This window comes from Taeniopygia guttata, chromosome 7 (assembly GCF_048771995.1).
Source record: "Taeniopygia guttata chromosome 7, bTaeGut7.mat, whole genome shotgun sequence".
Lineage (NCBI taxonomy): Eukaryota > Metazoa > Chordata > Aves > Passeriformes > Estrildidae > Taeniopygia > Taeniopygia guttata.
In genome coordinates, this window is record NC_133032.1 from 18693141 (window position 1) to 18720800 (window position 27660).

At 36.4% G+C, this 27660-nt stretch overlaps 1 protein-coding gene across 5 annotated transcripts in view; it reads right to left on the reverse strand.

Moving 5' to 3' along the window:
- Positions 1-27660, reverse strand: part of TTN (titin) — a 239364-nt gene that overhangs the window by 85567 nt on the left and 126137 nt on the right. For 4 of the 5 annotated variants that reach the window (XM_072932290.1, XM_072932288.1, XM_072932287.1 and 1 more), the window contains 42 exons: positions 26692-26775; positions 25579-25656; positions 25213-25323; positions 24849-25049; positions 24534-24632; positions 24192-24275; positions 23506-23589; positions 22914-23009; positions 22306-22380; positions 21298-21378; positions 20233-20337; positions 19627-19704; positions 19187-19240; positions 18780-18863; positions 15893-17752; positions 14942-14992; positions 13877-14272; positions 13417-13692; positions 12905-13180; positions 12613-12752; positions 12020-12146; positions 11670-11933; positions 11298-11564; positions 10925-11188; positions 10313-10452; positions 10060-10186; positions 9681-9947; positions 9323-9589; positions 8594-8860; positions 8368-8507; positions 7304-7430; positions 6416-6558; positions 4378-4501; positions 3215-3481; positions 2969-3066; positions 2669-2837; positions 2282-2548; positions 1879-2145; positions 1509-1787; positions 1007-1415; positions 779-903; positions 417-683 (listed from right to left, as the gene is read on the reverse strand). In XM_072932290.1, coding sequence (XP_072788391.1) covers positions 417-683; positions 779-903; positions 1007-1415; positions 1509-1787; positions 1879-2145; positions 2282-2548; positions 2669-2837; positions 2969-3066; positions 3215-3481; positions 4378-4501; positions 6416-6558; positions 7304-7430; positions 8368-8507; positions 8594-8860; positions 9323-9589; positions 9681-9947; positions 10060-10186; positions 10313-10452; positions 10925-11188; positions 11298-11564; positions 11670-11933; positions 12020-12146; positions 12613-12752; positions 12905-13180; positions 13417-13692; positions 13877-14272; positions 14942-14992; positions 15893-17752; positions 18780-18863; positions 19187-19240; positions 19627-19704; positions 20233-20337; positions 21298-21378; positions 22306-22380; positions 22914-23009; positions 23506-23589; positions 24192-24275; positions 24534-24632; positions 24849-25049; positions 25213-25323; positions 25579-25656; positions 26692-26775 — 8985 coding nt within the window. The remainder of the gene's footprint in view (positions 1-416; positions 684-778; positions 904-1006; positions 1416-1508; positions 1788-1878; positions 2146-2281; positions 2549-2668; positions 2838-2968; positions 3067-3214; positions 3482-4377; positions 4502-6415; positions 6559-7303; positions 7431-8367; positions 8508-8593; positions 8861-9322; positions 9590-9680; positions 9948-10059; positions 10187-10312; positions 10453-10924; positions 11189-11297; positions 11565-11669; positions 11934-12019; positions 12147-12612; positions 12753-12904; positions 13181-13416; positions 13693-13876; positions 14273-14941; positions 14993-15892; positions 17753-18779; positions 18864-19186; positions 19241-19626; positions 19705-20232; positions 20338-21297; positions 21379-22305; positions 22381-22913; positions 23010-23505; positions 23590-24191; positions 24276-24533; positions 24633-24848; positions 25050-25212; positions 25324-25578; positions 25657-26691; positions 26776-27660) is intronic. The other variant, XM_072932291.1, reaches the window with a different exon arrangement.

A 27660-nucleotide genomic window follows, 5' to 3' on the forward strand; every position in this document is an offset into this window, starting at 1 on the left:
TTAACTATTTTGTAAAATAGACAAATTAGGAATTATAATTCTAATAAGTCATATTCTAAATCCAATATGACTTAAATGAGCAGGCCAAATAATTTTCATTGTTTTTTAGTGACTTAATTAAAAGCTTAAAGCTCCTTCAATCTTAAATCTTGCTCTTTGGCAAGTACACATTGAAAAGTGATAGGTTTTCCCCAACAGCTGGATCAGCATGGTATAATAAAAAATGTTTATTGTTTAAACTCATATTCACATACTTTAACAGATTTGTCAAATAATACTCAAATAGTCTAACACTTTTCTCAGGCTGATTGTGTATTCATTTTAGTTCAACTCCTTGAAAGAGTAAAAATCAATTTAATCAAACTAAGCTCACAAATCTAAGATTTTATAAAAGGAGCACCAAACAAACAACTTACCAGCTAATTCAAGCTTAGCTCTAGCTTCCTTGTCTTTGGCGATAAATCTGTATTCCCCTTGGTCACGGGGCTTTATGTCACACACCTGCAGCCTGTGGATCTTTCCTTCACTCATCATCTGATGTTTGTCACCTTGGATGATAATCATGTTGTTTCTCAACCACTTGACTTCCACGCCATCTTTGTTCAACTCAGCCATGAAGATGACATCTGTACCAGGAGCTTCATAAATATCTTGTGGTGGTCGAATAATCTCAACAGGGATTTCTGAAATAAATGTTAATTTATTTAGTGTTATTTGTTTACTGTTTATATAATTATGAAATAATGTTGAAATAAATCCCATCCAATTTTACACATACCTTCAACAAAAAGTCTTGCCCTAGATCTCCTGTCGTCCACTCCACAGGAATATTCACACTCATCATCTAGTCTACAGTCCTTTATGATTAATCTGTGCAGATTTCCATCCTTTTCAAACTGGTATCTTTATGGAGGAGGAAAACAGGCAGTATTTTAGTTTCCAGACAAAGCAATAAGGTAAAAGAAGTATGTTCAGCACATTCAGAGGCATAATAAAATGTACATACTTTTTGCCTTCTTTGATTTCTCTTCCATTTCTATACCATTTTACACTGACTTTCTCTTTGGAAAGCTGGCATGTAAAGACAGCATCATCAAATTCAGTGACAGTCTGGTCCTGAAGATGTTCAGTGAAGTCTGCTGGTGCTTCTGTGATGAGAAGCTCTGCAACTGATTTGTCTTGTCCAGCAGTAACAGTGTATTCACCTTCATCTACAAACCCACAGTCTTTAATGATCAATGAGTGCTTGAATTTATCAATTTTGTACAAAACACGCCTGTCAAATGTGATCTCTTCTCCATTCTTTGTCCATTTGAGAGTTGCATTAAGACGATTGACTTTGCACCAGAATGTAACAGTTTTCTTTTCCATGGTCTCAATGTCTTCAAGAGGCTCAACAATTCTGAGATCCTCCTCTGTTATGACAAAAAAAAGTAAACATTTTTACATCCTCATTTAAAATGGAATGTAAATGATGAGACAATTTTAATGTAGTGTAAGTTATTTACCTAATACTTTTAAGGCAGCTGAGCTTTTAACGTGTTCACCTCTCTGGTTTGTCAATGAGATGGTGTAGGTAGCTTGATCTTTCACCTCTGCATCTCTGATTCTGAGAGTATAGACTACACCCTTCTGAACAATAATGTACTTTGCACTATCAAATATTGCCTCGTCATTTTTGTACCACTTCTCTTTGGCACCTTCTTTATTGACTTCACAGTTGAAAATAATTTCTTGACACTCAGTAACTTCTTGGTCCTTAAGAGGAGTTATAATCTTGAGTTTTTCTGAAATTGAGAAAACAGAAGAAATAGGACATCATGTAGCACAAAGAATGTAACAAAACAAGCACCTACACATTGATAAAATAAAGCTTACCAATCACTGTTAAGTGTGCTGTAGCTTTAGCTTCCCCAACCATGACAGTATACATTCCTGTATCTCCTAGAACAGACTCTTTAACCACAAGTGTTCTCTTTTTGCCATCTGAAATGATGTCGTACTTATCACCAGGCTCCAGGACTGTGTCACCCCTCAGCCACTGTACTGTAATGGCTTCTTTGGATACTGAACAGACAAATTCAGCTTTTTCTCCTTCGAGCACCTCAAGGTTTTGTGGTCTGGTAAGAAATTCTGCTGCAAGTTCTGAAAGAAAAAATTTTTGTACATATATTATTTTTAACTTGTGAATGGAATAAACCAAGTTGTGCATTATTACTGATTTTAAATGTTTTAAATTTTTTTTCTCCAGGACACAAGCCCACCAAAGTAGCACTCTTACCAAGTACAGTAAGTTTTCCTGTTGTACTAGAACTTGGGAGCTTGCAAGTGTATTTGGCAGCATCTTCAGGATGAGCATTATGTATAATAAGAATTCTCTTTCTACCATCAGAAATGTGTTCAAATCTACCACCATCAGGCACCTCTTCATCTCCTTTAAGCCAAGTAACTTCAGCATTAGGCTTTGAAACTTCACAGATCAATTTCACAGTGTCATTTTCATTTACTTCAAGATCAGGAAGATTTTTTGTGAAAACAGCCTCTTCCTCTGCAAAAAGATTTTAAAAATATGATTAAAGCCTGGAATACTAATAATCATAATAATAAAAAACAACACACTCCCATGTTGTTATTGTTCATATATTTCATTCTAAAACATTGTGTTTACCTATCACTGTAAGTAGGCCAGAAGTTCGAGCTGTTTTTGCTTCACAGGAATATTCAGCTTCATCATCAAAGACACATTTACTGATGACAAGAATGTGTTCTGCACCTTTAGAAATTATGTCATACTTTTTGCCTTTTCTAATTTCCATGCCATCCTTAAACCACTTCACCTGTTCCAGAAAAAATTAACATGGTTTTAACAGGCTCATCATAGCTTTCAGCGTGTTCTTTTATAATAATATAACAAAGCTTTCCCCTTTAGCTGAAGGAGTTACTGAGATTAAAAAGTATCACTACGGACCTTGACATTTGGACGAGAAATTTCACATTCAAACCGAGCAGATTCTTTTTCTTTAACCTCAATGTCAGTCAGGGGTTTCAGGAAGTCGACACGAATAGCTGTAAGAAAATACAAAATTTTTAGCAAAGGGAAGTCTATGCTAGAGAAGTAAAAAATTGCCAGCATTCATACTACTGCCAGTCATGGACACTAGTACATTGCCTTTACAGTACCTAGACATTTTGTAGAAAACTGTAAATTACTCACGCTCCACATTGAGAAAACATGATGTCTTAAAATCCTTAGCATCACAGGCATATGTTTTTGCATCGTCCAATGTGCAGCCACGGATGATGAGTTTTCTGACCCTGCCATCAGAAATTATATCATACTTCTTTGATTTGTGAATTTCTTCTCCATTTTTGAACCATTTAACTTTTGCATTTTCCCTGGAAACTTCACATTCCAGTACTGCAGTGGCTTCCTCTTCAACAGTCTGGTCTTCAAGTGGTTTAGTAAATTCAACTGGGGGTTCTAAAAGAAACAGATATATTTATGATAGAAAAAAATCTAAATTACAGCCAGTCTTCTGCTTGCATAGAACTATCCCATGCTGCTTACTAATATTCCTTGACTGAATAATCAAAAAGTCTCTTAGATGTCCCTATTGAAGGTTTCTTAAAACATCTTTTATTTTTAATACACAGACATTTTTTGTTAATTTTGTTAATCCTCATTTTCCTCATTTTCAGCCTACTGTAAGATTAGACTGGATGATATCATTGTCCATGGGGTTTTTTAATTAAAAATAATCACAAAGCCTTGCAACTCAATTTCTTTAGCTGAACCATGCCCATGTAATCTCAGTGACTCTAAATCTACACTGTGAACTTAGAGAATGCTTAGGGTTTTTTTACAGTATTTCCTTGAATTACTGGATCAGTGTGTGCAGTTCTTTTCCTTCTCAAAGATAACACAGCCTGCAAGCAGTACAAGCGGGTATATAGACAATGTTATCTTGTCCCTTGACTGATGGGGCAGTTATACTCTCACAGGTTTCTGGATATTTAAAAGAACAGAAAAAGCCACGAGGAGCTACAAAGGCTGGTACTCGTAGGTCCTCTTGAGGCCAAGTGAATGCTCAAGACTGCAGCAAAGCCCTGGAAGTCCTAATGAACTGGTTTTTCTCCCAGATTTGACACAGTTCCAGTGTTTTCCCTTGTCCAGCTCTTCTGTGAAGTGCAGAGATTTTAAGTAGGTGGCTTTTTTAATCAGGGAAGTTACCTACCAGTAGAATATTGTATATATGATCCCACTCTTTGATAATATCAACTTGGTAAATATTAAGTGTGTATCAGCTTCCTATTCCAGGATGAATCATGAGTGGAACATGAATGCTGATGATGGTTTAACTAAAATGACTGACTTACCTTTCACGAAAAGATTTGCTTGAGTTCTGAAATCTTTTGCTGTCAGTGATACCTCTCCTGCATCTGTTAACTTGACGTCTCTAAGAATAAGTGTGTGAACTCTCCCTTCAGCACGGGTCACAACCTTACAAAATATATAAAAACCCCACTGTGAACAACTACAACAAGTATTTAAGAACTATTTCATAAAATAGCATGCTATTTATGATTTGTGGAGTTTGGTTGTCTAATTTCATGTGAAATTTTGACGACTTCCTTTTGTACACACTAGATATAGCTCAATCCTCAAAGTTTTGGGGCTTTTTGGACTGATTTAAGATAATGTCTATTTTGAACAGGTATTAATAAATACAAAAAATAAGCAAATTTATGGGAAAAGTTAGCATTACTGCTGGGTACACGTAAAGGAAAAACTTTTTCAGCTACAAAGAGCTTTGGCACGCCCCACATACACTTCTCTGGAAATGCCTATTTGACTTTCTATTATAAAAATTTGGTAAAATGTTCTGCCTAAAAGAGTAGTTTCTTTTATAACCTATTGCAGAAACTACTTTGCAATCACAGTAAACAAAAAAATCACTTCAATGAATAAAGGTTATAAATGTTCACCTGAATGCCAGCCACAGAGGTAATAAAGTAGTTTGAATTAGCAAACAGCTAAAATGAAACACTGAAATGTACAATTAGATATATTTTTAAAGACAGTTGTGTGTTTCAAGAGGCTATTTTGAATGGGTAGAAAGTGATGCATTGAGTAAATATATGGTTTGCTCTTAATTTCATACCGATAAAATTTCAACTGTCCAAATGGCAGTTTTGACCATATATGTAAACTACATGAAATCTGATTTTTTTTCATGTAATTGAAAGGATAACTCAGACAGAAAAGACAAATATAATGCTCTCTTGTACAGATTACCAAAAATAATAGTTTTCTGGCCAGGTAATCATAGCTATCTATCCACTGCATTGACCAATAACTTTTCACATTTTTATTTTGAAACTCAAAAGTAATTATTTTGATTCATTTCATTACTCATCTGCTGAGTTTCAACTTTGTTTATCTGTCCTTAAATACTGTAATAGGGTCCCTTATCTTCACAATGTTTTTGGATCTTCCTATTTTTTGATTTTATTTATTGTATTAAATAGTTTTTATTTATGCAAATTTCTTAAAGTGCAGAAAGATCTAGAAAAACCTGAAAAAAAGTTAAAAATTGTATTTAAAGAAATACCAGTCTGTACCAAAGTATCATTAAACAGCATTATCACAAGTTCTGCAACTTCATTAGCTTATGCAATGCCATGAAAGTTCATTTTGTCTTAGGTTTCCAACTTTTATTTGAATTTGCATTACTTTTTTAGGCCTAGTATATGAAAAAGAAGTCTTACAACCAGTAATATCCATTTCCATTTCTTAACGTATTAATTTATGTTTCTTTATTTATTTCCTCTATCATTAACTTTAAACATTAAATTGACTGCATTCCAGGCTGCTCAGATCTCAGAGGTAAGAGCCAGCACTTGATGAAGGGATAAAAATAGCTAGTGAGAAGTGCTTGACAAGCAAATCTGCCGAGAGAGTTATCTGGAGAGCCAGAACAAATGCCTGAAATGGAATTTGAATCCTCTTAATCCCCTTATATGTTGAACTGGACTGCAACTCAGCATTCAGGAGAAAAAAAAATCCTCTTTCAAAATCCTCTCAGGTAACCTGAGCAAAAATTATTCAGTATCCTTGTGGCTGAGTCTCAACAGAATCAGGTACAAAATCACTGTTGTAATGATTGATATTTTGGAATTTTAGTTTCCCTACATATGATAAATAATTGTAGCATTCCAGAATACTGGAATTTCTGGGAAAAACTGTTGTATCTGATTTAGGGATGATTTAACATTTGACACAGCAGTACTACAATACTGCTGTGCCTCAGTACTTCAGCTGTGAGACAATAAATGAGAAATAAAGAAGGGGAAGAGACATGAAAGACAAGAAGGAGGAGGAAACATGAGAAAAAGTAAAGTTTAGTTTTTTTACCTGATCACTGGGCTCCAGTTTCTTTCCTTTCAGGAACCATTCTACAGGGATTCCCTCATAAGAGAGTTCGCAATCAAAGGTTGCTGATTCCCCAGCTGTCACTGTTACATCCTTGAGGGGTCTCAGCAAGCCAATTACTCGAGCTTGGTAAGGAGAAGACATAATTTTTAGATTAGTCACTTCTACCCAAGAGAGAACTGCTGCCCTTACGTACTAATCTCCATGGTGGCTTCCCTCAAGAGAGCCAGACATCGCAATGCTGCTCTTTAAATTCCCTAAATAGAAGAGGCCACCCTGGGCTCTTAGGGGAGGGCTGGTCACCTACAATTTCCTATTTGCAGAGCATGTTTCTTTAAATTGAACAAGGTCAGCAGGAAAGTTGCTCTGCATCTGTCTCCTTGCCAAGCTTTGCATGCCTGTTGCTAGATAAGGCATGTGTTTCCAAAATAGCGAGGGATAGGATTGGAGTGGGAAACAAGTGGTCTGCAACGGTGTAGTCTGTCCCTGTCCATCAAGCTCTTAACCCTATCCCCAGATATCACTGTTATCCTACCCTTTCCAGCTAACGTGACACTTCGATGCAGCAGAGCCTTTGCTTGCAATATTTGATTTCATAACAGTATATATGATGCCAGACCACCAAGCAACCTTCAAGGCCATCTCCTTAATTTTACTTCTATATGAATAAATTATATATAAGGTTAAAAACGCGTAGGTCATTCCTTAATGAAAAAAATTAAGATAATCTGAGTAACCAATCCCTAAGTTGCTGTTCTGGAAAGGATTGCTGTGGATTCAGTACAGTATAGAGATTTGCCACCCTCCAAAGAGGCAGCGAGTATCATATTTTTGCTTAATTAATCAATTTACAGTTTAAAAAATACTTACGTTTCACTCGAAGGTGAGCACCAGACTTGGCATTTGCTGCTTGAAAATCTACTCCACCAGCTTGATCTAAGCGCACATTGTACAGCGTAAGGAAGTGCTTTTTCCCTTCCTCCTTGATTTCACATTCCTGCAAAAACAGAATTGAAATAATTTTTTCAGCTTTCAGCATCCTTTTTGTATTACTCACCAAAAAAGCCCCTATTTCTCATATAATTAATCTGTTTTCTACTACTCCATTCACAGCTCCTAGGCCCATGGGAAATATACCCTATAAACATTCACTCATAGGTCTTCCCTTTCAAACTCTCTTCTTAATACAATTTGAAGGAAAGGGGAAGAGACAACACATTTCTGTGCTGACTGAGTAGCCAGTATATTAATATATATATAGACCAGTCAGAGGCCTAGCTCCCACAAAGGAACTAGAAATGGCTAAGCTTGTGCTGTGATCTTTCCTCGAGAAGACCTTTCTTTCTTTTATCCAGACAGCGATTTTCATGAAACTTCCAATCTTTCTGTATTACTCACATTTATGCCATTACAAAGAAGCCAAATTATTGCCAACTGTGATCGTATTGTTTCTTTATTTTCCAGATATTTCCAACAAGGAGTTTATAATATTTGATTAAGCTCTGTACCATTTTACTCCAATTTTAGGTGTCACAGAAATGCAAAAGAGTTTGGAAATGTGATCTACATCTATTTAAACCAAATATAATTCAAAACCCACAGGAAAAAGCATGAAATCTCATGTTTGCATTTTTAAATGCCATTATGTTGAAGTGAATTCCACAAGGTCTTTGCACTTTGGATACATGATTGTTAGGTATTATTAGCAATGCAGAATGTACTGTTTTATGTAAAAATCATTAATTATTCAGCTATTTTGGATTACATTTGTACTACATTTAAAACATTAATTAAAAACCCCACTATTTTTAATATAGTGACTCTTCCTGAAAGCAGGAGACAAAATTTAGTTTCTGCAGTCATCCTCCCTCACACACAACTTCCCTGCAAAGTGTTGAGACACAGATAAAAAATATCATTAAATATTTGCTTACAGCTGATTCAGTCAGGGGTTCTCCTTTTAGCTTCCAATTGCCATGGACACCTTCCTCAGAGATTTCAATATCAAAACGGGCAGTCTCTGTCTCAATCACCTCCACACTGTATAGTGGTCGCACAATCTCAATATCCCGGTCTGGAGAAAAAATATGCAATTGACTCCCTCAGTTTCTAGCAGATCTCTAAAGACCTCTATAGAGCAGCCCATTAAAATAACCATACCTTCAATATCAAGTTTAGCAGAGGTTTGGTCAGTACCACAGTCACAAGTGTACTGTCCAATGTCTTTCTTCAAAGCTTTCTTGAGAATAAGGATTCTCTTTTTGCCATCAGCCTTAATAACGACATTCTTTGATGCAGTAATAGGCTTGCCATCCTTCATCCATTTCACCGGGGCATCTGCTTTGCTGATTTCACATTGCAAGATTACTTCATCTTTCTCCACAGCAGTGTAATCCTGCAGCTTCCCAGTGAAATAAGGGTCTCCCTCTGCAAGCAAAAGTTAAGACATATTTCAGTCTGAAGTTTTAGTCTTCCAGTAAAAACAATAAGTTTCTACCACAAAATATATTTCCTGTTTATATCCCACAAGAAGGATTATATACAGTCCTTTTTCACAGTTCTGTTACAAAAAAGAAAACAATAAACACCTAATAAATTATTCAGGGCATTACTAATATTACTGACAACATTCTTTTGATGCTCCAGGAGTTTTAGAGCACTGTTTTATGTATGTACATACTAAGTTTGCAACTTTGCATGTAATTTTAAAATTATTGTAATCATCCTTCATGAATAGGTAAATGGGGACCCAAGGAAGAAAAACAAATTGTTAGATTTTCAAAATCATAATTTAGATTTAGGCCAACCACAAGAGTTCTGATTACTATTTTTTATTAATAAAACTCTTCTGATAGTATACATCAGGTAAATTCTTTTGGGCATTCTTACCAAGAACAGTGAGTTTAGCTTCTGAGGATTTGCCCATAGCTTCCACTTTTATCTGAGAAGTATCATCAATTGTAAGATCTTTGATTGTGAGTGTATGGAATTTGCCATCGTCTGTCATTGAAACCACTTTGCTGGTATGTAATCGTTGGTCATTCTTGAACCAGACCACAGTGATATTTTCATGGGAAAGTTCCACAGTGAACTCCGCAGTTTCTCGCTCCTTCTTTGTTACATCCTTGAGAGGAGTGATGAATTTCAGGCGGATACCTATAACAACGTAACATGTCATAATGTTATCAATAGGAATTATGCAAGTATATGATGCAGAACTTTCCTAGAAAGATGAAGTCTAACAAACCTTCAATAATTAGCTTGGCACTTGTTCTTTTATCCTCAGCTTCAAATGTGTATTTTACTTCATCCTCAAAGGCAACAGATTTAATAATCAGAGCATGCTTTGTTCCATCTGAAATGATTTCGAATCTTTCATCAGGAGTGATCTCTTCTGTTCCTTTCAACCAGCGGAAAGTCTTGGGTTCCCTGGATACCTCACATTCAAACTTAGCTTCGTCCTTCTCAAAGACCTTCACATCACTTAGTGGAGTGATAAAGATAAGAGGCAGTTCTGAAATCAAAGAAGAGCTCTTTCAGATCAGTTCATACAGTGCTTTCTGACACTAGATTTGTTCTGATGCCCCAAAATACACATGGAAATGTTGGCAAAGTGCAGACTGTACCTTTCACTTTCAGATTAGCAGCACTTTTAGCATTGGCAGCTTGGAAAGACACTTCTCCAGTCATATCAAGTTTGCAGTTATGAAGGACAAGAATATGCTTCTTCCCATCTTCAATGATTTCACAGTCCTAGTGATAAAGAAACACACATCCCACCCCAAATATTAATATTCTAAGAAACCACTAAGAAATAACTGTTATTAATAATGCTTTTCTACTGGAAATTATGATCTAAAAATAAAGAAGAATTCTTACAGGTGAAGGTGTTAGAGTTTCTCCCTTTAGCTTCCACACAGGATGGACATCAGGCTCAGAAATTTCAATTTCAAAGCGTGCTGTTTCACCAACAAATACTTCCACTCCATATAGTGGGCGCTCCACTTTAATTAAGCGAGCTAAAAAAAAAAAAAATCAAAAGTTTGCATCTTTTTACTCACAAATTGTATACCGTAGAAATGTGATATTGGAAAGCATCTTAAGTCTCTCCCTTTTCCTTCTTTCGGGCATTCAAATGCTACAACCAGCAAGGGTTGTAGTAACCTCTTCTTAAAAAGCTGCAAGTTCACAGTCTACAACCTTCTTCTATGTCTGAAATTTAGTTATTTTTGGTAAGAATATTTTTCCTAATAATTAACCCAGATATCTGTTACAGTGAACTAAACTGTTTTTATTTCCTGATGGTAACTGGACAGAGAGAGTAACTCTCTCCAGTAATCATCAAATATATTATCTCTTGCAAGCACTTTTAATAACCTTAAATCTTTTCACAGATCCATTCTGGGTCTTGCTCTCTGCAGAGTGTCTGTCTGTCTACACCGGTTTACAAACACTTTGCTCCTGTCCCTTAGTGAAGACATGATTACTTACACTCAACGCTGATATTGGCACTTGTCTTGTCGGTTCCACAGTCACACTCATAAACACCTTTGTCACTCTCTGCAGCCTTCTTGATCTTCAGGATACGGCGCAAGCCATCTGTTTTTATGGAAATTCTGTTGGAAGCTATTAGTTCTTCACCATCCTTGTACCATTTTACTGGCACATCTTTGCTAAGTTCACACTCCAGAGTAATATCATCTTTCTCTATAGCACTGTAGTCTTGTAATTTCACAGTAAAATACGGATCAGCCTCTACAAAAGCCATAGTGGATAAGATAAATTAGTTATATTTGTCACTTTCTACTTATAAGAATGGTTGATATTTATTCTATAGCAGGTTTTAAATTATTTATGTAGTTACCTAAGACTTTCAGGTTGGCTTGTGTGTTCATGTCCTTGACTACAGCCTTTATTTCTGAGATATCATCAAGTGTTACTTCTCTCATTTCTAGTTTATGAACTTTGCCTTCTGAAGTAATTAAAACTGTTCTGCTTGTGTGAAGTCTCTTGTCATTTTTGAACCATTTCACAGGCATGTCTTCATGAGAAAGCTCAAACTGAAAGTGAGCTGTTTCCCCCTCTTTCACTGTTTGATCCTGTAGAGGTGATATGAACTTCAGCCTCACACCTGTAATGTAGACACATAAATACAATCAGAAAAAAGGCTAGTGTAGTCCTGAAAGACATATTTATCTTTTTTTTTTTGTTCTTTTGTTCATGAGAAAACACTTGCCTTCCACAAACAGTCTTGCTGTGCTCTTTTTGCCATCAACTTCAGCAGTGTATTCTCCCTCATCATCAAACTGTGAATCATTGATAACAAGAATGTGCTTCTTTCCATCAGCAATGATGTCAAATTTTTCTCCAATTTTGAGTATATCAGTGCCCTTAGACCATATAACATTGGCCTCTCTGGTAAGGACACATTCAAACCTTGCTTGGCGCTTCTCAGGAACAGTGACATCTTTTAGGGGCACAGCAAAGTCCAATTCAATTTCTGGAAGCAAAAGGTAACACATCATTTGTAAAGTGCTCCATGTGAACTCTGTCTAAGCTGGTGTCACGCTCTGAGGGACATCGTACCTTTCACTGTCAGGATAGCTGTAGTGACGGCGTTCAGGGCCTGGTAAAGGACTTCGCCAGCTTGCTCTAACTTGACTTTGTGTAAGGTTAGGAAGCGTTTTCCTCCTTCAGCTTTGATTTCACATGTCTGGAGAGATGACAGACTTTGTTAAATACAAATACCAATGTAATGCAAATGCCTTGCTGCTACGTGATTTCATTAAAGGGATTTTCATAAACATTGTATGCATGGTAAAAAGTCAGGTAGGAAGAATGAAACTGCTTTTCAAGGAAAGTTAATACTTTGACTCAGTAATTAAAATACAGAGTACATTGCTTCAGCATTCCACACTTCTTCACAATGTCAGAAGTATTCCCATAATGCATGTAGGATATTTCTATTATTGCTTGAATTATGTGCTGTAATACCTTATGAAAATGAAGGCCTTCAAAACTTAGCTTTTACAAAGTATAATCCTTTCTTAGAGAATCAATTGTTTTAATCATATATTCTGGACTGAGTAGCAATGACATGTCTTAACATAAAGATTGAAGGAACCTGTTCACAGTATTTAATTGAAATAAATTGTGTTTTAAAATTCAAAGATGCTTACAGGTGAAGGTCTCAGGATTTCTCCTTTCAGCTTCCATTCACCAGGAATATCATCTTCAGATATTTCTGTATCAAAGTTTGCTGTTTCCTTCTCATAAACTGTAACATCCTCTAATGGCTTCAGAAGCTCAACTTCACGTTCTACAATGCACAAATAAACACACATATGATTAGATCAAGTTTTGATAGAGCTTTATAATAATTCAGGTTATCTTTTATGTTTGTTTATTTAGATGTTTTTCAACACTGGCCTACATGCTGATTAAATATAATCCAAATAAAAGTTTCCTTACCACCAAGGGTTAGTTTAGCTGGGTATCTGCGACCTTCCACTTCCACTGCATATTCTCCAATATCAGCAGGACCAGCATTCTTGATTTTCAGGAAAATTTTATTTCCTTCTTTCAAGATTTCTGTCTTGTCAGTGGGTTCAGCAGGTATTTCCTCATCTCCTTTGAACCATTTAATGTTTGGTGTATCCTTGACTATGTCACAGCTGAAAGTAGCTGTTCCTTTTGGTTTAACATGCTGGTCTCTTATGGGTTTTACTAACCAGTCTCTTATAATTTCTGCATGACAAAAAGTTACACAAGAAAACATCTTAACAGACTTTTATTACAAATAGACAAGTCATAAAAAAGAAGAACTAAGAGATTTTGTACTACAACATGCTCAACATGCTCTTAATAGCTGTAAAAATCTTATCTGTCCACTTATACTGCAAGACAATGAGAAAAGGTTTTCATAATTTTAAAGCAGCCCAAATATCCTAGAGAGAAAAAAGAACATGATTTTAATTGCTTACCTACTACCTTAACACAAGATGAGCATGATAGTTCAGAGTCTTCCACAGTAACAGTGTAAGTGCCAGCATCAGCATCATCTGAATCAGTGACTGTGAGGGAATGTGACAAACCAATAACACCCAGAGCAAATTTCCCAGGCTTGGCTTTGATGATTTTACCATCCTTTCTCCAGACCACATTTCTTTCTTTGTTAAGTTCACATGTTAAGTACAGTGGCTGACTTTTAATGACAGTCACTTCTTCTTCAAGGGTTTTCACAAACCGCACTGGGAGTTCTGTGGGAAACAAATTATTTTGATTTTTCTTCTTTAGATATAGAACATGTGATGCATAAATACCTTATATGTGAGCGATTGAGGGAAACAAAAGGATACATCTGCCAACGACTGTAAAATTACAAAGCACCAGTACTAGTTTGAGGAGTGACTAGCCTATTGATAAATTTGAAACAGGGAATACCTTCAACAATAAGTTTGGCTGTAGAGGTCTTCTCTTTGTTCCCCAGCCGTAATACACAAGTATATTCACCAGCATCAGACAGCTGGACATCAATAATATGCAGCTTCCTATCTTTGCCATCAGCAATAAACTTGTGTTTTGGACTCTCTCGGATGTTGCTTCCATCTTTCATCCAGCTGGTAATTGCAGTGGATGGTGAAATAAGGACTTCAAAGATTGCAGAAGACCCAACAGACTCAGCTTCTTTTAGCACTATATCTTTCATCTCCTTGACAAACTTCAGCGGAACAGCCTTGAGTTGGTAAGTAAATGGAGGCTCTTCAGGAGGTTTTTCACCACCGCTGCCTGGCCTGAGTTTCCTTCTTTCTGCATCTGCAGGTGAAGGTGTCTTCTTGGCTGTAATTCAGATTCAGAAATGAATAAATTAATCCTGATTAATTGCTTTTGGTTGTAGGCTGTGCTGATTTTGGTTGGGGGAGATTTAACTGTGTTCTAAGTAGCTAGTATGAGGCTATGTTTTGGATTTGTGTTGAAAGCAGTCTTAAGTTTTGGATTTGTGTTGAAAGCAGTCTTAATAATACAGAGATATTTTTGTGATAGCTGAGAGGCTCTTGCAGAGCCAAGGCCTTTTCTGCTTCTCATACAGCCCCACCACTGAGAAGGCTGGGAGTTCACAAGAAAATGGGAAGTGATACAGCTAGGAAAGCTGATCCCAACTGACCAAAGTGATATCCTACACCATATCGTGTTATGCTCAGTATGTAAACCAGGGGAAAGAAGAAGTGGGGGGAAGAGGGGGGCATTCAGAGTGCCCTTCAAGGGATGGAAGGGCATCCTGCTGTCTGGCATATGGGTGAACACACCCCTGCTCATGGGAAATTGTAAGTGAATTCCTTATCTATCTTTGTTTGTGTGCTCTGCTTTTGCTCAACCTATGAGTTTTCTCACTTTTACCCTTCTTATTCTTCCCTCTTTCCCACCATAGGGGAGTGAGTGAGTTGCTGTTTGGGGCCTGACTGCCAGCTAGCGTTAGACCATGACAAGGTATTGCTTGCAATATCCTACCTTTGACTGGACTGATACCCTTCGGAGAGTCTTCTTTTGGTGGCTTGGCCTCTGAAGTAGAACAGCAAGATTATTAGAAATGTAGTTAAATAAACATACTTACTAAAACTAAGTCAAGTATTTATTTTATATATCAGATTTTTTCTTCTTTTAGTTACCTACATGTAAAAGGGGAGGAAAGTATATAAACATATATCTATTTTTATAGAATGTATACTGTCTATATCTTGATAGTAAGTTCAATATCCTGAAGTATAGGAATGACTTATTCAGTGGTAGAGCCTAATTGCTTAAAAGCTTAAAAGCTCCTATTTCCTTGTCCTGCCCATTAATTTGTAAAATTTTGTCATTCTTTGACAAAATACTTTAAGTTCCTATTAAAATTATATGAGGTTGTATTTTTTTTTTCAAAAACCCACACACTTTTACTAATGAACACCACAAAAATATAAACTGTGTAAATTAAATATATGTTTCAGGACAATGCGGTATTTTACAAGTGCGGGATGTCCTTTTAGTAACCTAATTTGTCATGAATCATCACAGACTTTTGAAAATATTACCTGTGCTGTGAGGCCTCTTTTTGTGAAGGGAAATGTAAAAGATACATTTAATGGGAGAATGATATGAATGAAAGGCAGGACAGATTTTGTTGCAGTGGATGGAAAAATGAATACTAGAAAAAAACATGTGAGTTTTCCTGAGAAGACAATGGCACACAGAATGATTTATGAAGTCTCAGAAATGTATAAGACAAAGACAATGAATAGTGATCACACAGCTGTGTGTACAGGTAAGACAAAAGTGAAGAGTGGCTGAATGCCAGTAAAGCCAGCTGACAGACTTGATGGAATTGCGAATGGTGTTACTAAAACACAGTGGCAGGTGGCAGTCTCCTGAAGCAAATGGTACAAGCACTTCATGGAAGATTTTGGCATCGGTCTTCCTCACCTCGCTTTGCATGAGATTTTGCTGGAACATCCAGAACTTCACGTGATTCTCCAGGTGCATTCAAATACTTATTTTCACTTGAAATTGTAGAGGCCTGCTCAGTCAGGTGAGCAGGTTCTGATTTCTGGTATTCTTTCTCTCCTTCTGCTTTCTCTGAAGTTATTACCTTACCTATGCTTGAGGAATAAGTATCTTCATTTGCAAGGATCCCTTTGCTTGATGATACTTTGTCTATGAGCTTTCCCTTCTCTTTTTTCATGGTACCAGATGTGCTTTTTCCAATGCCATGTTCAGGTGATGTTTTTTCATCTGATATACCTTCTGTAGATTGCTTTTCTTCAATTTTAACTTTTCTGCTTTTGTCAGCCAGAGTTTTTTTATGTTCGTCCTGAATGGTGTGAACTTCTTGAATTTGTTTTTCATCTTGACTTTGAGGGGGCTGAATAGAAGCTTTCTTTACTGACTCAGATATTAGTCCCTTTTCATGTTCTCCTGTGGAAACTTCACTTTCCATTCCTCCTGTAATCACAATGTCAAATTCTTTTTCCACAGGCAGACTTTCAGGGGCAATTGACTGCCTAATTTTGCCTTTCTTTAAGTGGCTGCTGAAGATAGTTTTTTCTTCCTTCGCTGGTAAAATCTTCTTGCCTGTCTTTTTATCACTTAAGAGTGCTTTCTCAGTCAACAATTGTCCTAAACCCTCCTCATAATGAGCTTCTTTCGCTGTAGAGTATTCTTCTCTTGCTTTCATTTCTACTACTTCTGACTTAAGAACAGATGGTTTAAAGATTGTGTGAGGTTTTTCTCCAGGAGCCTCCTCATCTTCAATGGGGTATTCTAGGTCAACATCTTTTCTCAATCCTGGCTGAGCCTCCTCAGACAGGTCTAAGGAATGTATTTCTGCTGATGTAAAATCCAGATTCTTACCTGTCTCATCATCTTGAGTATCTTCAATTTTCTTTGCTTCTTTGTTAGAAATCTTACCTATAGGAATTTCAGGTACTGTGCTACCAGATTGCTTCAGCCTCTGACTTTTACTTTGTATGCCATGTCCCTTCATGGATTCTTCAAGAGGAACTTCATGTTTCTCAGGAGTAAAACCTCCTCTCTCCTTTTCATTACTAAGCTGAGGAGTTTCAGCTATGTCTGCCTCTGTGATATCCTGTACAAATGATGTTTTATCCTTAATGTGAAATTTTTCAGGTTGCAGACATTTTTTTGATTTTTTCTCTTTTCCTGTAAGTCCTTTCAGGTCCTTGGGCTGATCTGGCTTTCTGGGTTTAGGTATAGAAGTTGATTCAATTTCTTCTTTTCCATGGTCAGGAATCTTTCCTTCATGAAGAACACTAAATTTTTCAGAGCCCTTCTCTATGGTATCTTCCCTATGAACAAGCAATTTAGTTTCATCCTCCTTTTCTTCTCCAGAATCTCTTTCCACATGTTCAGATGTTATAGAAATCAATTTCGCTTCCTCATCAGGTAGTGGTAGTTCCTCCTTTGTGTAAGTAATATAATCCATTTCAACTTTTAATTTCTCACCTGTAAGGGTAGTCTTTCCTGAAACTACAGGTGTAATTTCTAGTTCCTCTTCTTCAGAAGCCAGGACAAAATATTTAAGAGATACTTTCTCCTGCTCATCTGTCTCTGAATTCAGTATTGCACCAGCTGTTTCCACTGAGACTTTATACTCATATGGCTCTATGGCTGGAACTGTCTCCTTAGGACTTACTTTCTCTTTTACATGCAAGCTTTTTTCAACTGAAATCTTCTTCAACATGATTGACTCAGGCTTTTCTTCTTCCACTGAGGGCATTTTATCTCTATGTTTTAGTACAGGTGGTGCACCAGGCTTTTCTGCAGCTACAAAGGTTTCATAGGTAATTTAGATAGTAAAAATCCATAAGAATAAGAATCAGGAACAATATATTTAAGACAAATTTAAGACAGCTATACCTGAAATAAAATGAACATAGAACAGTTTTTCTCTATACAACATAACCACAAAAGACAGGTAAGAACAGGTTACAATATAACCACAAAAGAAAGGTAAGAACAGTACACATGAACAGAAAACCTAAGTAAACCACTCTTAGTAGTGTCGCATTAGACTGCCAATTTAAATCCAGTGTAGGTTAAAAGCAGCAGAAAACAGCAGCTATCTGGTCACTGACATAAAATAGGTTAATTGTGTTACTGAAGACTACATCATCAGATCAATGGCCAAGAGATATTAATGATTTGGCTTCTCAAATGCCCAAGATCTGAGCTCTACTGCACCATGAGGCCCTTTGAATAATGGGCAAGAAGAACAGACATCAGCTCTGCTGGTGGAGCACAGGCTCAGAGTATTTCAGAGGAAATGGAACCATCCCAGCACTTTTTTTTTTTCACAGCAGGCTTTGTTCCAGGGTCCTGAGCATAGCAGACAGAAATAGCAATACTCTTAAATCTTCAACATACTGTCAGTTTTTCTCAGGGCTTCAATGACAAATCAAAAGCAGGAAACCAAACAACACAATAATTTAGAAACATGTAGCTTCTCTTTGTCTACACATAAAATACAAGATGCAATTCACAAAACATATATCAGGACACAAGAAACATCAAGAAAACAACAGAATACGCAACTTTCATAGCAGGACAACAAATAAAGACACAGGTGTATTACCATCCAGACAAAAGAGCACAGATTTGTCTCCACAGTATATCAGCGATGTTTTTGTTTTAAATTAGGTGACAGCACCCAGAATAAGAAGATGCTTGAACAGTATCTAAAATCTTCCTGTAATGAATGAGTTATTGTACAGCTCTTCCCTCTTTTTATACTGAAGGTATTTAGGTATGTCAGAGAAAAACCCTCTAAATAGCATAGAATACACATAAATACCTGCTTTCTTTCCAACAACTGGAGCTGTCACTGGAGCAGTAACAGTGGGTGCCGGTTCTTCAGCTGGTTTTGGAGATTTTAGAGCTGTATGGGGAAAAAAAGTTTTAATACATTACTTTTAGTATTATATTCTTTAAAATGTTTTGCAGAGGGTAGGGAAATTTTAGTCTTCTTAATTCTAAAGGCCTTTGTGTGGACACTTTTATAATCTGCTGCACAAGGTGCTGAGTTATCTTGTTGAAACTGTGCTTTTGCCAAGAAAGGTTGGACTAGATTACCCTTGAAGTCACCTTCCAACCTGGTATTTTGTGATTCTATGAATGTCCTTTTAGCAAGAAATCCCTGAATGCAAAATACTAGACACACAAGAAAAGCTTCACCAGTATTTACAACTAAAGAATTCTTACCTACTACAGGTTTAGGTTCAGGCCCAGGAACTGGGACAGATGCTTGCTTAGTTTCTGCCATTTCAAACACAGAAATTACAAGTAGGTTAGTTTACATTTTTTTGCAATCACACTGAGCATTAGAAGTTAGGAGCAACAACACAGAGAGAGCCAAATGAAGACAGAATTTACTGGTTTCTATTTTATTTGGCTAAAAAGCAAGAAGTTACTGTGAGATTAACTCTCATAAAGATTGCAAACAATGGAAAAAAAGATGATTTTTTCAAGCATTGAAGAATAAAGACAACAAGAAATCCAGAAGACTGCAAAATGGTTAATGAGGACACAGTGGTCATGACAGACTGGAGGACAGTAATGCATTATGTTAATATAGCATGATATCCAGCACTGAATATTGTTTAGTTGCTGCAATAAGGAAAAAGAGCACCACATGTCTGTACCTTTTGGTGGTTCAGGCACAGGCTTCTCCTCTTTTTTTATGGCAGGTATCTCAGTTTTCTTCGTAGGAACTTCTGGGACTTTAAAATAATATTTTTATTTTGTAAGATACATTAAAACACCTTAAATCCCTAAATAGAATACCCTCAAATGTATTTAAAAGCTTTCATTGTTTTTACATGTAAACAGTTTCAGATGTTCATAAGGTTTAGGAACATATATTTTTCCTAAAATAGAGTAAGATTTGAATAAATTAGAAATTACAAATGGGTAAAAAGACACATATTTGTAAAATATTACCTAAAAGAATGCTTTAAGTGTTTTGCTGTAGTCATGTTTTTATCAGTACTATATAAAATATTTGTAAATCTCTTTTCTGTACACAATGAAGATTGAGAAACAATCCCAAAATACAGAATGCAAACCCAAATGTGAATGTCAAACTAGGTTGTCCATCCAGGAAAGACTTAAACTGCATAATTAAGCCAATGCAAGCTATCTTTTAAGACACCAGTTTCATTCCTGAGCTTAAGAAAGCACTACTCAATAGTGGGATTTTTTTTTAAACAAATATATTTCAATAAATATATTTGATAGTAATCTAGTACCTTCAGGTTTCTTAATTTTTTCTACTGGTGTAGGTACTGGTTTAACTTCTGGTTTAGGCTCTTTTTCTGGTTTAGGTTCTTCCTCTTCAGGTTTCTTTTTAAGAACTTCAAAGGAAAAGAAATCTCAGTTTTTAAAGCACAGGCAAACAGTGAACAAGACAACAATTAAAAACATCAATCATAAAGAAACAGGAAAATAAAATATATAGCTCAACAGAAATTGAAGATTTGTGTAACTATTCAAGATACTATTCAAAGTAATTTAAAATTCAAGTCATCTAAGAAAAAAGACATTTTTATTAAGAGCAGTCCATTTGAGAGGAAAGATTTTAATGTTTTTTAAATGTAATTTTAATGTAAATCCTCAAGTATTGTATTTGGAGAGCTCAAATTTATATAATGCCTGTTTTCCATTTTATTGATTTCACTTGGTTTTGTCCTCTCAGTTCTCTGTCTTGAGTATGTAATGACACTGTCATCTAAGAATTGGAATATTATATTTAAAAATGTTGTCTGAAATTTGAAGGTACAAGGTGCACAAGCATGAATCATCCCTCTGTGGTATTTCAAAGAGAACTGGAATTAATGCTTCATTTTTCTAATCAACAGTTGAGCACAAAATGATTCAGAATGTCCCAGACTTTGCAAGAAATGGGACTGATGTCCAATAGTACCATGAGTTTCTGTGATCTGTGTGGTACTTCTAAGAAAACCACAAAAGAGAATACATAGACTACACACGTAACTTTAATAACATTTACACTGTGGGCAGTGGAAGACTCAACTCTAACATAAAGAGATAAGGAAAACAGAACAGAGAGAGATGGGGAACTAGAATTTCATTGTTCTGCTCAGTTTTCATTACAGATCCTTTGCATCTGAGAGACTTTCAGGCTACCTCCCCTTCCTCGCTGCAACTACAACTACTTTTCCCAAGAAAGAGACATCAGATAGTATTTGATCATGTAACGTTCCATACCACATACATGAAACAATTTTACTTAGGGGATTATGCTGATCAGTGTTAAAATGCTGGGTTTTTAAAACAGAGCCAAGTTACTATACCTCTTTTCAAAACAACTTCTTCTTTTGGTGGGGGAGTAGGCTCAGGAATTACTTTGCGAGGTTTCTTTACAAGTCCAGGCACTTAAAAGAATATTATTCCAGATTTTATTACAGGCTCATAACAGCAGTAAGAGTTAACCAACAACTAGCATGTCCAAACACACAAATCAAACACTAGTCCACTACTGAATACTAAAATCAAAGGTTAAACTGTTGCTATTGAAGCCAACAGTTTTAATGTATTTTCTATATAATTTGCATGTATCTGTCATCTAAGTTTATGTATAAAGAGAAAGTTTTCATTCAAATCAACAGAAGAGAAGTATGGTTTAAGAAAATTATAAAGGTTGTGTATTCAAGAGCAATCATCATCATAACATTTTTATTTCCTTGTCCTCTTTCACTACAGGCTTACATTACGTATCTATTCATAAGAGCTGTCTGTCTGTGACATTCATAAGGATCCACTTTAATCTCTAAACTTGGAACAGTGTTAAGAAGGAATGTCCACTGCTTAGCTGCTTAGCTTATCTTAAACTCCAGTATATATGAATAATATAAAGGCATACCTGTGAAGTGGCTTGCTCGATACATTATTCATTCCCTTCTCTAGAAAGTGTTCTCTCACAAAAATTAATTACATTTCAGAAAAATAATAAACTAAGTATGTTGAAACAATGGTGTATACATTTAAAGAGTATTTTATATTTTATTTCTAGCTAAGCAGAAAACCAAAGCGAGCACCTACACAAGTGATAACATTCATAAAAACTCTCTCACTCTTCCGTGTTTCTGTCTCTTACATCTCATGGATTGCAGGATATGCTATTAAAGTAGACATAAATATAACACAAACATATATGCCCAAGATGGGTGTGCATGTTGAATAATCTAACATAGACAGTGTTTTGATATATTTGAGCAAATTAAAGAAGAAGATACTGAGAACTTCAACTGTGGGGTCATGAGAGGTTTATTCTAAGCTAGATTCTTATATTAGCTAGGTACCTTTAGCAGGTGGAGGTTCCAATTTTGCAGGCTCACCAGGTTTTGCAACCACAACTTTCTTCCTTGCCTCAGGAGCTTTAAAGAAAATGATTTGAATTTTACAACGCATATTAGACTACAAAAAGAAAGGAGTTTTCTAAAAAATCCGAACACCTCATTAATAGTATTGATGTAAAAGAAGGACAAAAGCTGCAAAGCTAAGATCCTTGCTGATTAACTGTTTAGAAAAAGTCAGATGGTCTGCAGGAAGCACAATTGATCTGAAACCTGTGATCACATAACAACAGCAAATTATTGCTGGGGATTCTTTTCATTTCTAAGAATATGTTAAAGAGAGAAGAATTATGTTAAGGATAGAAGAATGTGTTAACTAGATTAAAATGTTTTTAATATTTTTTTTCTGTAATTATTGAAAAGAACCCATGTAAATGCTGATAAAAAATCATAATGGACTGAGCATTAGTGAGGCGCACCATTAAAATATAGTATATTAGAAAAGAAATAAAAAAGACATAAAATTATAGTCTAAAAGCATGCTTTTCAAGGTTCATCAGTAAACTTTTAAAAGATTGAGTTTCCACCATTATTACGGCTTCAGATGATTATACCTTTAAGTAGATCTTTTGCCAGTTTAATATCTTCTGTTGGAGCAGGTGGCGGTGGTGGTTTTCGCTTTTCAGGGATCTTCTTTTCAGGTTGTGGCACTTTAAATAACATTAGGTACATTTAGAATAAATTTCCTATGATGGTGGTTATAAGAAGAGTAATGTACAAACCTAAAGACCACCACTTTCCATTTCCAGTGAAGTCAGTGAAAAAATGTCATTGAGTTAAATGGGAGCATGAAAGAGCCTTAGGTTACTGCTTCAAGGCATGCACATAATACAAATATCCAAGGTGACTTAAAAAAGCATGTTAATAACTTGAGAAGAAAAGTAGAAAACTAAATGATAGGAAGACTCTTGTGGACAAGAAACAAAATGAAAGCATTTTAAATAATCTTCAGGTTGTACTTAGAGTTAAATGATCAGAAATTATTTCCAGAACACAACAATGGAAGAATCACAGAAAGATCTACAACGTAGAGATGACCTACAAGACACAGGCACATGTGTGAAAAACGAGAAAGCAAGAAAAATCTGCAGATGATGATGATGAAAGAAAGGTTTGTGACAGCCTCTAGGGAAGTACTTTGTATACCTTCAACTGGTAAAGCTTCTTCAACTTCTACAACTGGAATTTCTTCTGCTTCTTCAGGCTCAATCTCCTTTATGATTTCATATTCTTTAAAGAATATTGACAACTGGTGTAAGCTTTCAATTATAAGATTGCTTCACGTGAACAGTTATACAGATATAACTAAAAGCAAATCTACTTCAACAGACACAGACAAATACATGTTAGGATAAGTAATCATTCAGTATCTGTTACCTTTGCAGTTAATGCAAGATTTTGAAAGCTACTTTCTTTCTAAGCATAAGTGAAGATTGTGTGAAGGACAGAATTTTTTATGTATACAATATAAATTAAACATTAAATTTATTGATGAGTCGTTGTAACAGGAAAGAATAAAAATGTCAATGCTCTCAATTAATTCAGGATTATAACAGCAGCATAAATACTAACTTTTGAGAGACTCCAATTTAGTGGGAATTAATATTATCTTAAAAAGAGACATAACCTGCGCAGGAGCACATATTTTACTTCCAAATATGGAGATATACTAACAGATACAAGAAATATTGACTAGTATAATCTAAAATACGAAGTGAACAACTCACAGACATCACAATGGGAGAAAAAGGAAAATGTCTACTTTAAAGCTTATACTCAGAAGAACAGGACAAAGGATTGTTCTTAAGAGTAAAATCTATGGTGGCACAAACCTTCACTTGGTAGTGATTCAGGTGTTTTAGGAATAGTAACAGGCACTTTCTCCTCTGAGACGGGTTTCTTGGGTACCTCAGACACTTAAAAAACATTAAGTAAATATTAAGTTTCTTTTATTTTTGTGTCTATAAACACACATATGAAACATAAAAAGACAAAGACATCTAGCAGACACAAAATCACAGTAACAGTGGCCATAACCATGAAAGACTGTGCTCCAGTCTTTCTCAAGGTAGGCTACATTGAACTGACAAATTTTATAGACTCAGATATGAATAAAGAAAAGAGAGAGTATAGAAAACATTTATTCACAGGAGGTGCCTCCTGGTAATATGTACCTTTGGTTGGAGGAAGCTCTGGTTTTTCTAATTGTGACTTTTTAGGTGTTGTAAGAGGCACTTTCTCTTCTGGGACAGTTCTCTCTTGAACTTCAGTTTCTTTAAAGATATTAGTAAATTTTAATTTTTGTGAATACTAAGACACATATATACAAATAACACTGAAAAGTGCAATGACTAAAAAGAGGAGGGCATACAAAAACATGAAGAATAATAAATTTAAGCAGCAGATAATTCATCTGGCAATGTTTACATCAGTGAAACAAGGGGAAAGAGAAGACAGATAAGGAGATGCTCAGTCACTGATGTATGTACCTTTAACCGAAGGAACTTTATGTTTTCTAAGGACAGGCATGGGTTCTGGTACTTTTGGCACACCAACAGGCTCTGGTTTCTTGTGTACAGCCACAGGTTTCTTTGGCACAGCCACATGTTTCTTTGGCACAGCCACAGGCTTTTGAGGAATAACCAGTGGCACCTCCTCTTCTGCCTCTTCCTCTTCAATCACCTCAGGCACTTTAAAGATATTAGATCTGTTTACTTGACTGAGCTTAACATCATGCACACAGAGATATAAAATGCCGCTCTCAGCCCTCCCACAGAGTGCAGGGGCAAAGAACACTGAGCACTGCAGCAGTGTGCAGGCCATGGCAGGCTCTTTCAGGACACCACCCTATACCTTCAGCTGGAGAGACTTCTGGCTCTTCAGGCTCAGCAACTGCTGCTGCCTCTTCTGCTGCTTCCACCTCTTCTTCCTCTTCCAGGACCTCAGCTGCAGGCATCTCAGGCACTTCAAAGATATTAGTGCATTTCATTTTACATAGTTGAGAAGACATGGCAAGTAGGAACAACAGCCAGGCAGACACAGACACAGAACAGCACAGCAGGCACTCAAACCCTCACACACCACGCAGCAGCACCCTTGTCCCAGCACACACTGCCGTGACACTCTCAGTCAGGGAACAGAGACGGGCCAGGGTAGGACAAGGCTTAGGAGAAGAAGATTCAGTATGTTCTTTGTTAAGTTATCCATGAAGACAGGTACCTCTGGGTGCTGGAAGCTCTGGTGCTTTGGCAGAGGGTGGTTTTTCCTCACGAGCAGCCTTCCGGGACACCTCGCGTGCTTCAAAGATATTAGTAGCAGTCAGTTCTGTACATACAACAGGAGGATGCACAGTGACACATAGACTGGAGATGCACTCATGAACAGAACCAACGTGGTCTCGCAGCATCGACCTCTCTCTCTCACTGGCTCACACACACAGACCCCACAGGGCAGGGCACAGGCACAGAGTAGTGAGGCCATGTAGGCTCTGAGAGAGAACTGCTTGCTATGCATGGGCTTCAGGGTGAGGTGTGAATTAGGGTACTTAGAAGCCTTTCCTCCATTGGAGGACAGCCTTTAATTCTCAGCCCTGCTGGGATCTGTCTTTTCTGTGGGAGCAACCTCAGCCCATGTCTTATCTGTTACCATTCCTCATGAATCTGCTGGTGCTTTACACTGAGTGGGCACAGACAGGATAAGGATCACAGTTTTTCTCAATTTTTCCCTAATTTTGTCCTTCTGTAAATCCATTCTTTGGTTATGCTTTTTTTTTTTTTTTTTTGACTGATTTTCTCATCCCAAGTAACTGTCCTGCTTCAATTTTCGTTTCACTGTGGCAACTTCCACAGCCTGTACAGTGAAGTGGATTTAATAAAGATTCTTTTTTATAATAAACCCTAAAAGTGTCAGCAATTTCTTCAATACTTTCTATACTGTCATTTATTGCACTTGAGCACTGCTGAGTAAAAGCTGAGTTTTCATTTCAAAATATTTATGTCTATTATATATATTACCTGAGTCTGCCAGAAAAGTCATGCAGACTCATGTCTATTTATGATAGCAAATTTGGGTAGCAATATAAAAACTTACAATTAATTGCTGAAATACAAATTTTTAATATCTACTGATTCAGCATATGACACCCATATACTAAGAGCAAAATATATTTTGAGTTGTTTACACAAAATGCTACATTTTCAAATTCCTAACCGATACACAGAAAGTGGAAAGTTCAGGAAATTACCAAGGAACAGAACAACAACAGACATCAGAAATAACAGGTAAGACAATAAGGACAGTCTCATTTGGACTGATGCACAAAGCCATAGGTACCTCGAACTGCTGCTGGTTCTGGCTGTTTGGGCACAGTTACAGGTGTAGGCTCTTCCAGAGCACCTTTCTTGGGCACCTTGGGAACTTCAAAGATATTACTGGATTTTAGTTTTGTGGGCACTGCAGATGGCTGTGTAACAATAAAGCAACCAGTAGATATTGCACACAGTATTTTTTGAGAAAGTGCTGTGGTTACATTCAGCCATCAGCTCTGCTTTGCTTCCAACCTGTGGAATGACCAGGTTGTCCAAGACATCCCACAGGGGATGGGAACTCTGTGTGTGGTCTGTGTGTCTTAGGATGGAAAAGTAAAAAATGTATCTGGCTTCTTAGTAAGAGATGATCAGAGATTTATTTGTGGAATCCTAGTGTGTTCATGTATCAGCCAATATAATTCATGACTACTTTGTCATTGTAACATTTTTTTTGGGACATAGCATTTGATTTATCTTCACCATATTTTTTTTATCAATTATTTCCATTCTTTACACCTCCTCTTAAATTTCTATGTTCCACAGTTCCTTTCATTTTAATTCTACTGTAGAAATAGATATACTTTTTTACTTCTCTCTTCCATTATTGGTTCTATTAATATCTTAATAAGATAATCACTAGATATATCCAGTCCTTTGTTACCAAAATTTTCTCATGTACCTTGGCATTATCTTACTTTTAAAGAGGTAGAGAGAACTTACTCTGTTGTTGTCATCTGTTAGAAGCTACAGGGATGCAATGTTTTGTTTTTTACAGCTAAAGACTTATTTTCAGGCTCTTCTTCAGAAAAACATGCTATTCTGTTTAAACTAAACAGTCTGTAAATGTTAATTCTTAAACTTCACTGAAAATTCAGTACGCTAGAGATATATTTTCAAGGAATTAAATCTAGTTTTTATGCCACATTTGTGACACTCCACCTTGCACTTCATGTATCTTAGGCACCTATATCTGATCACAAGCCCAGAAGAACAT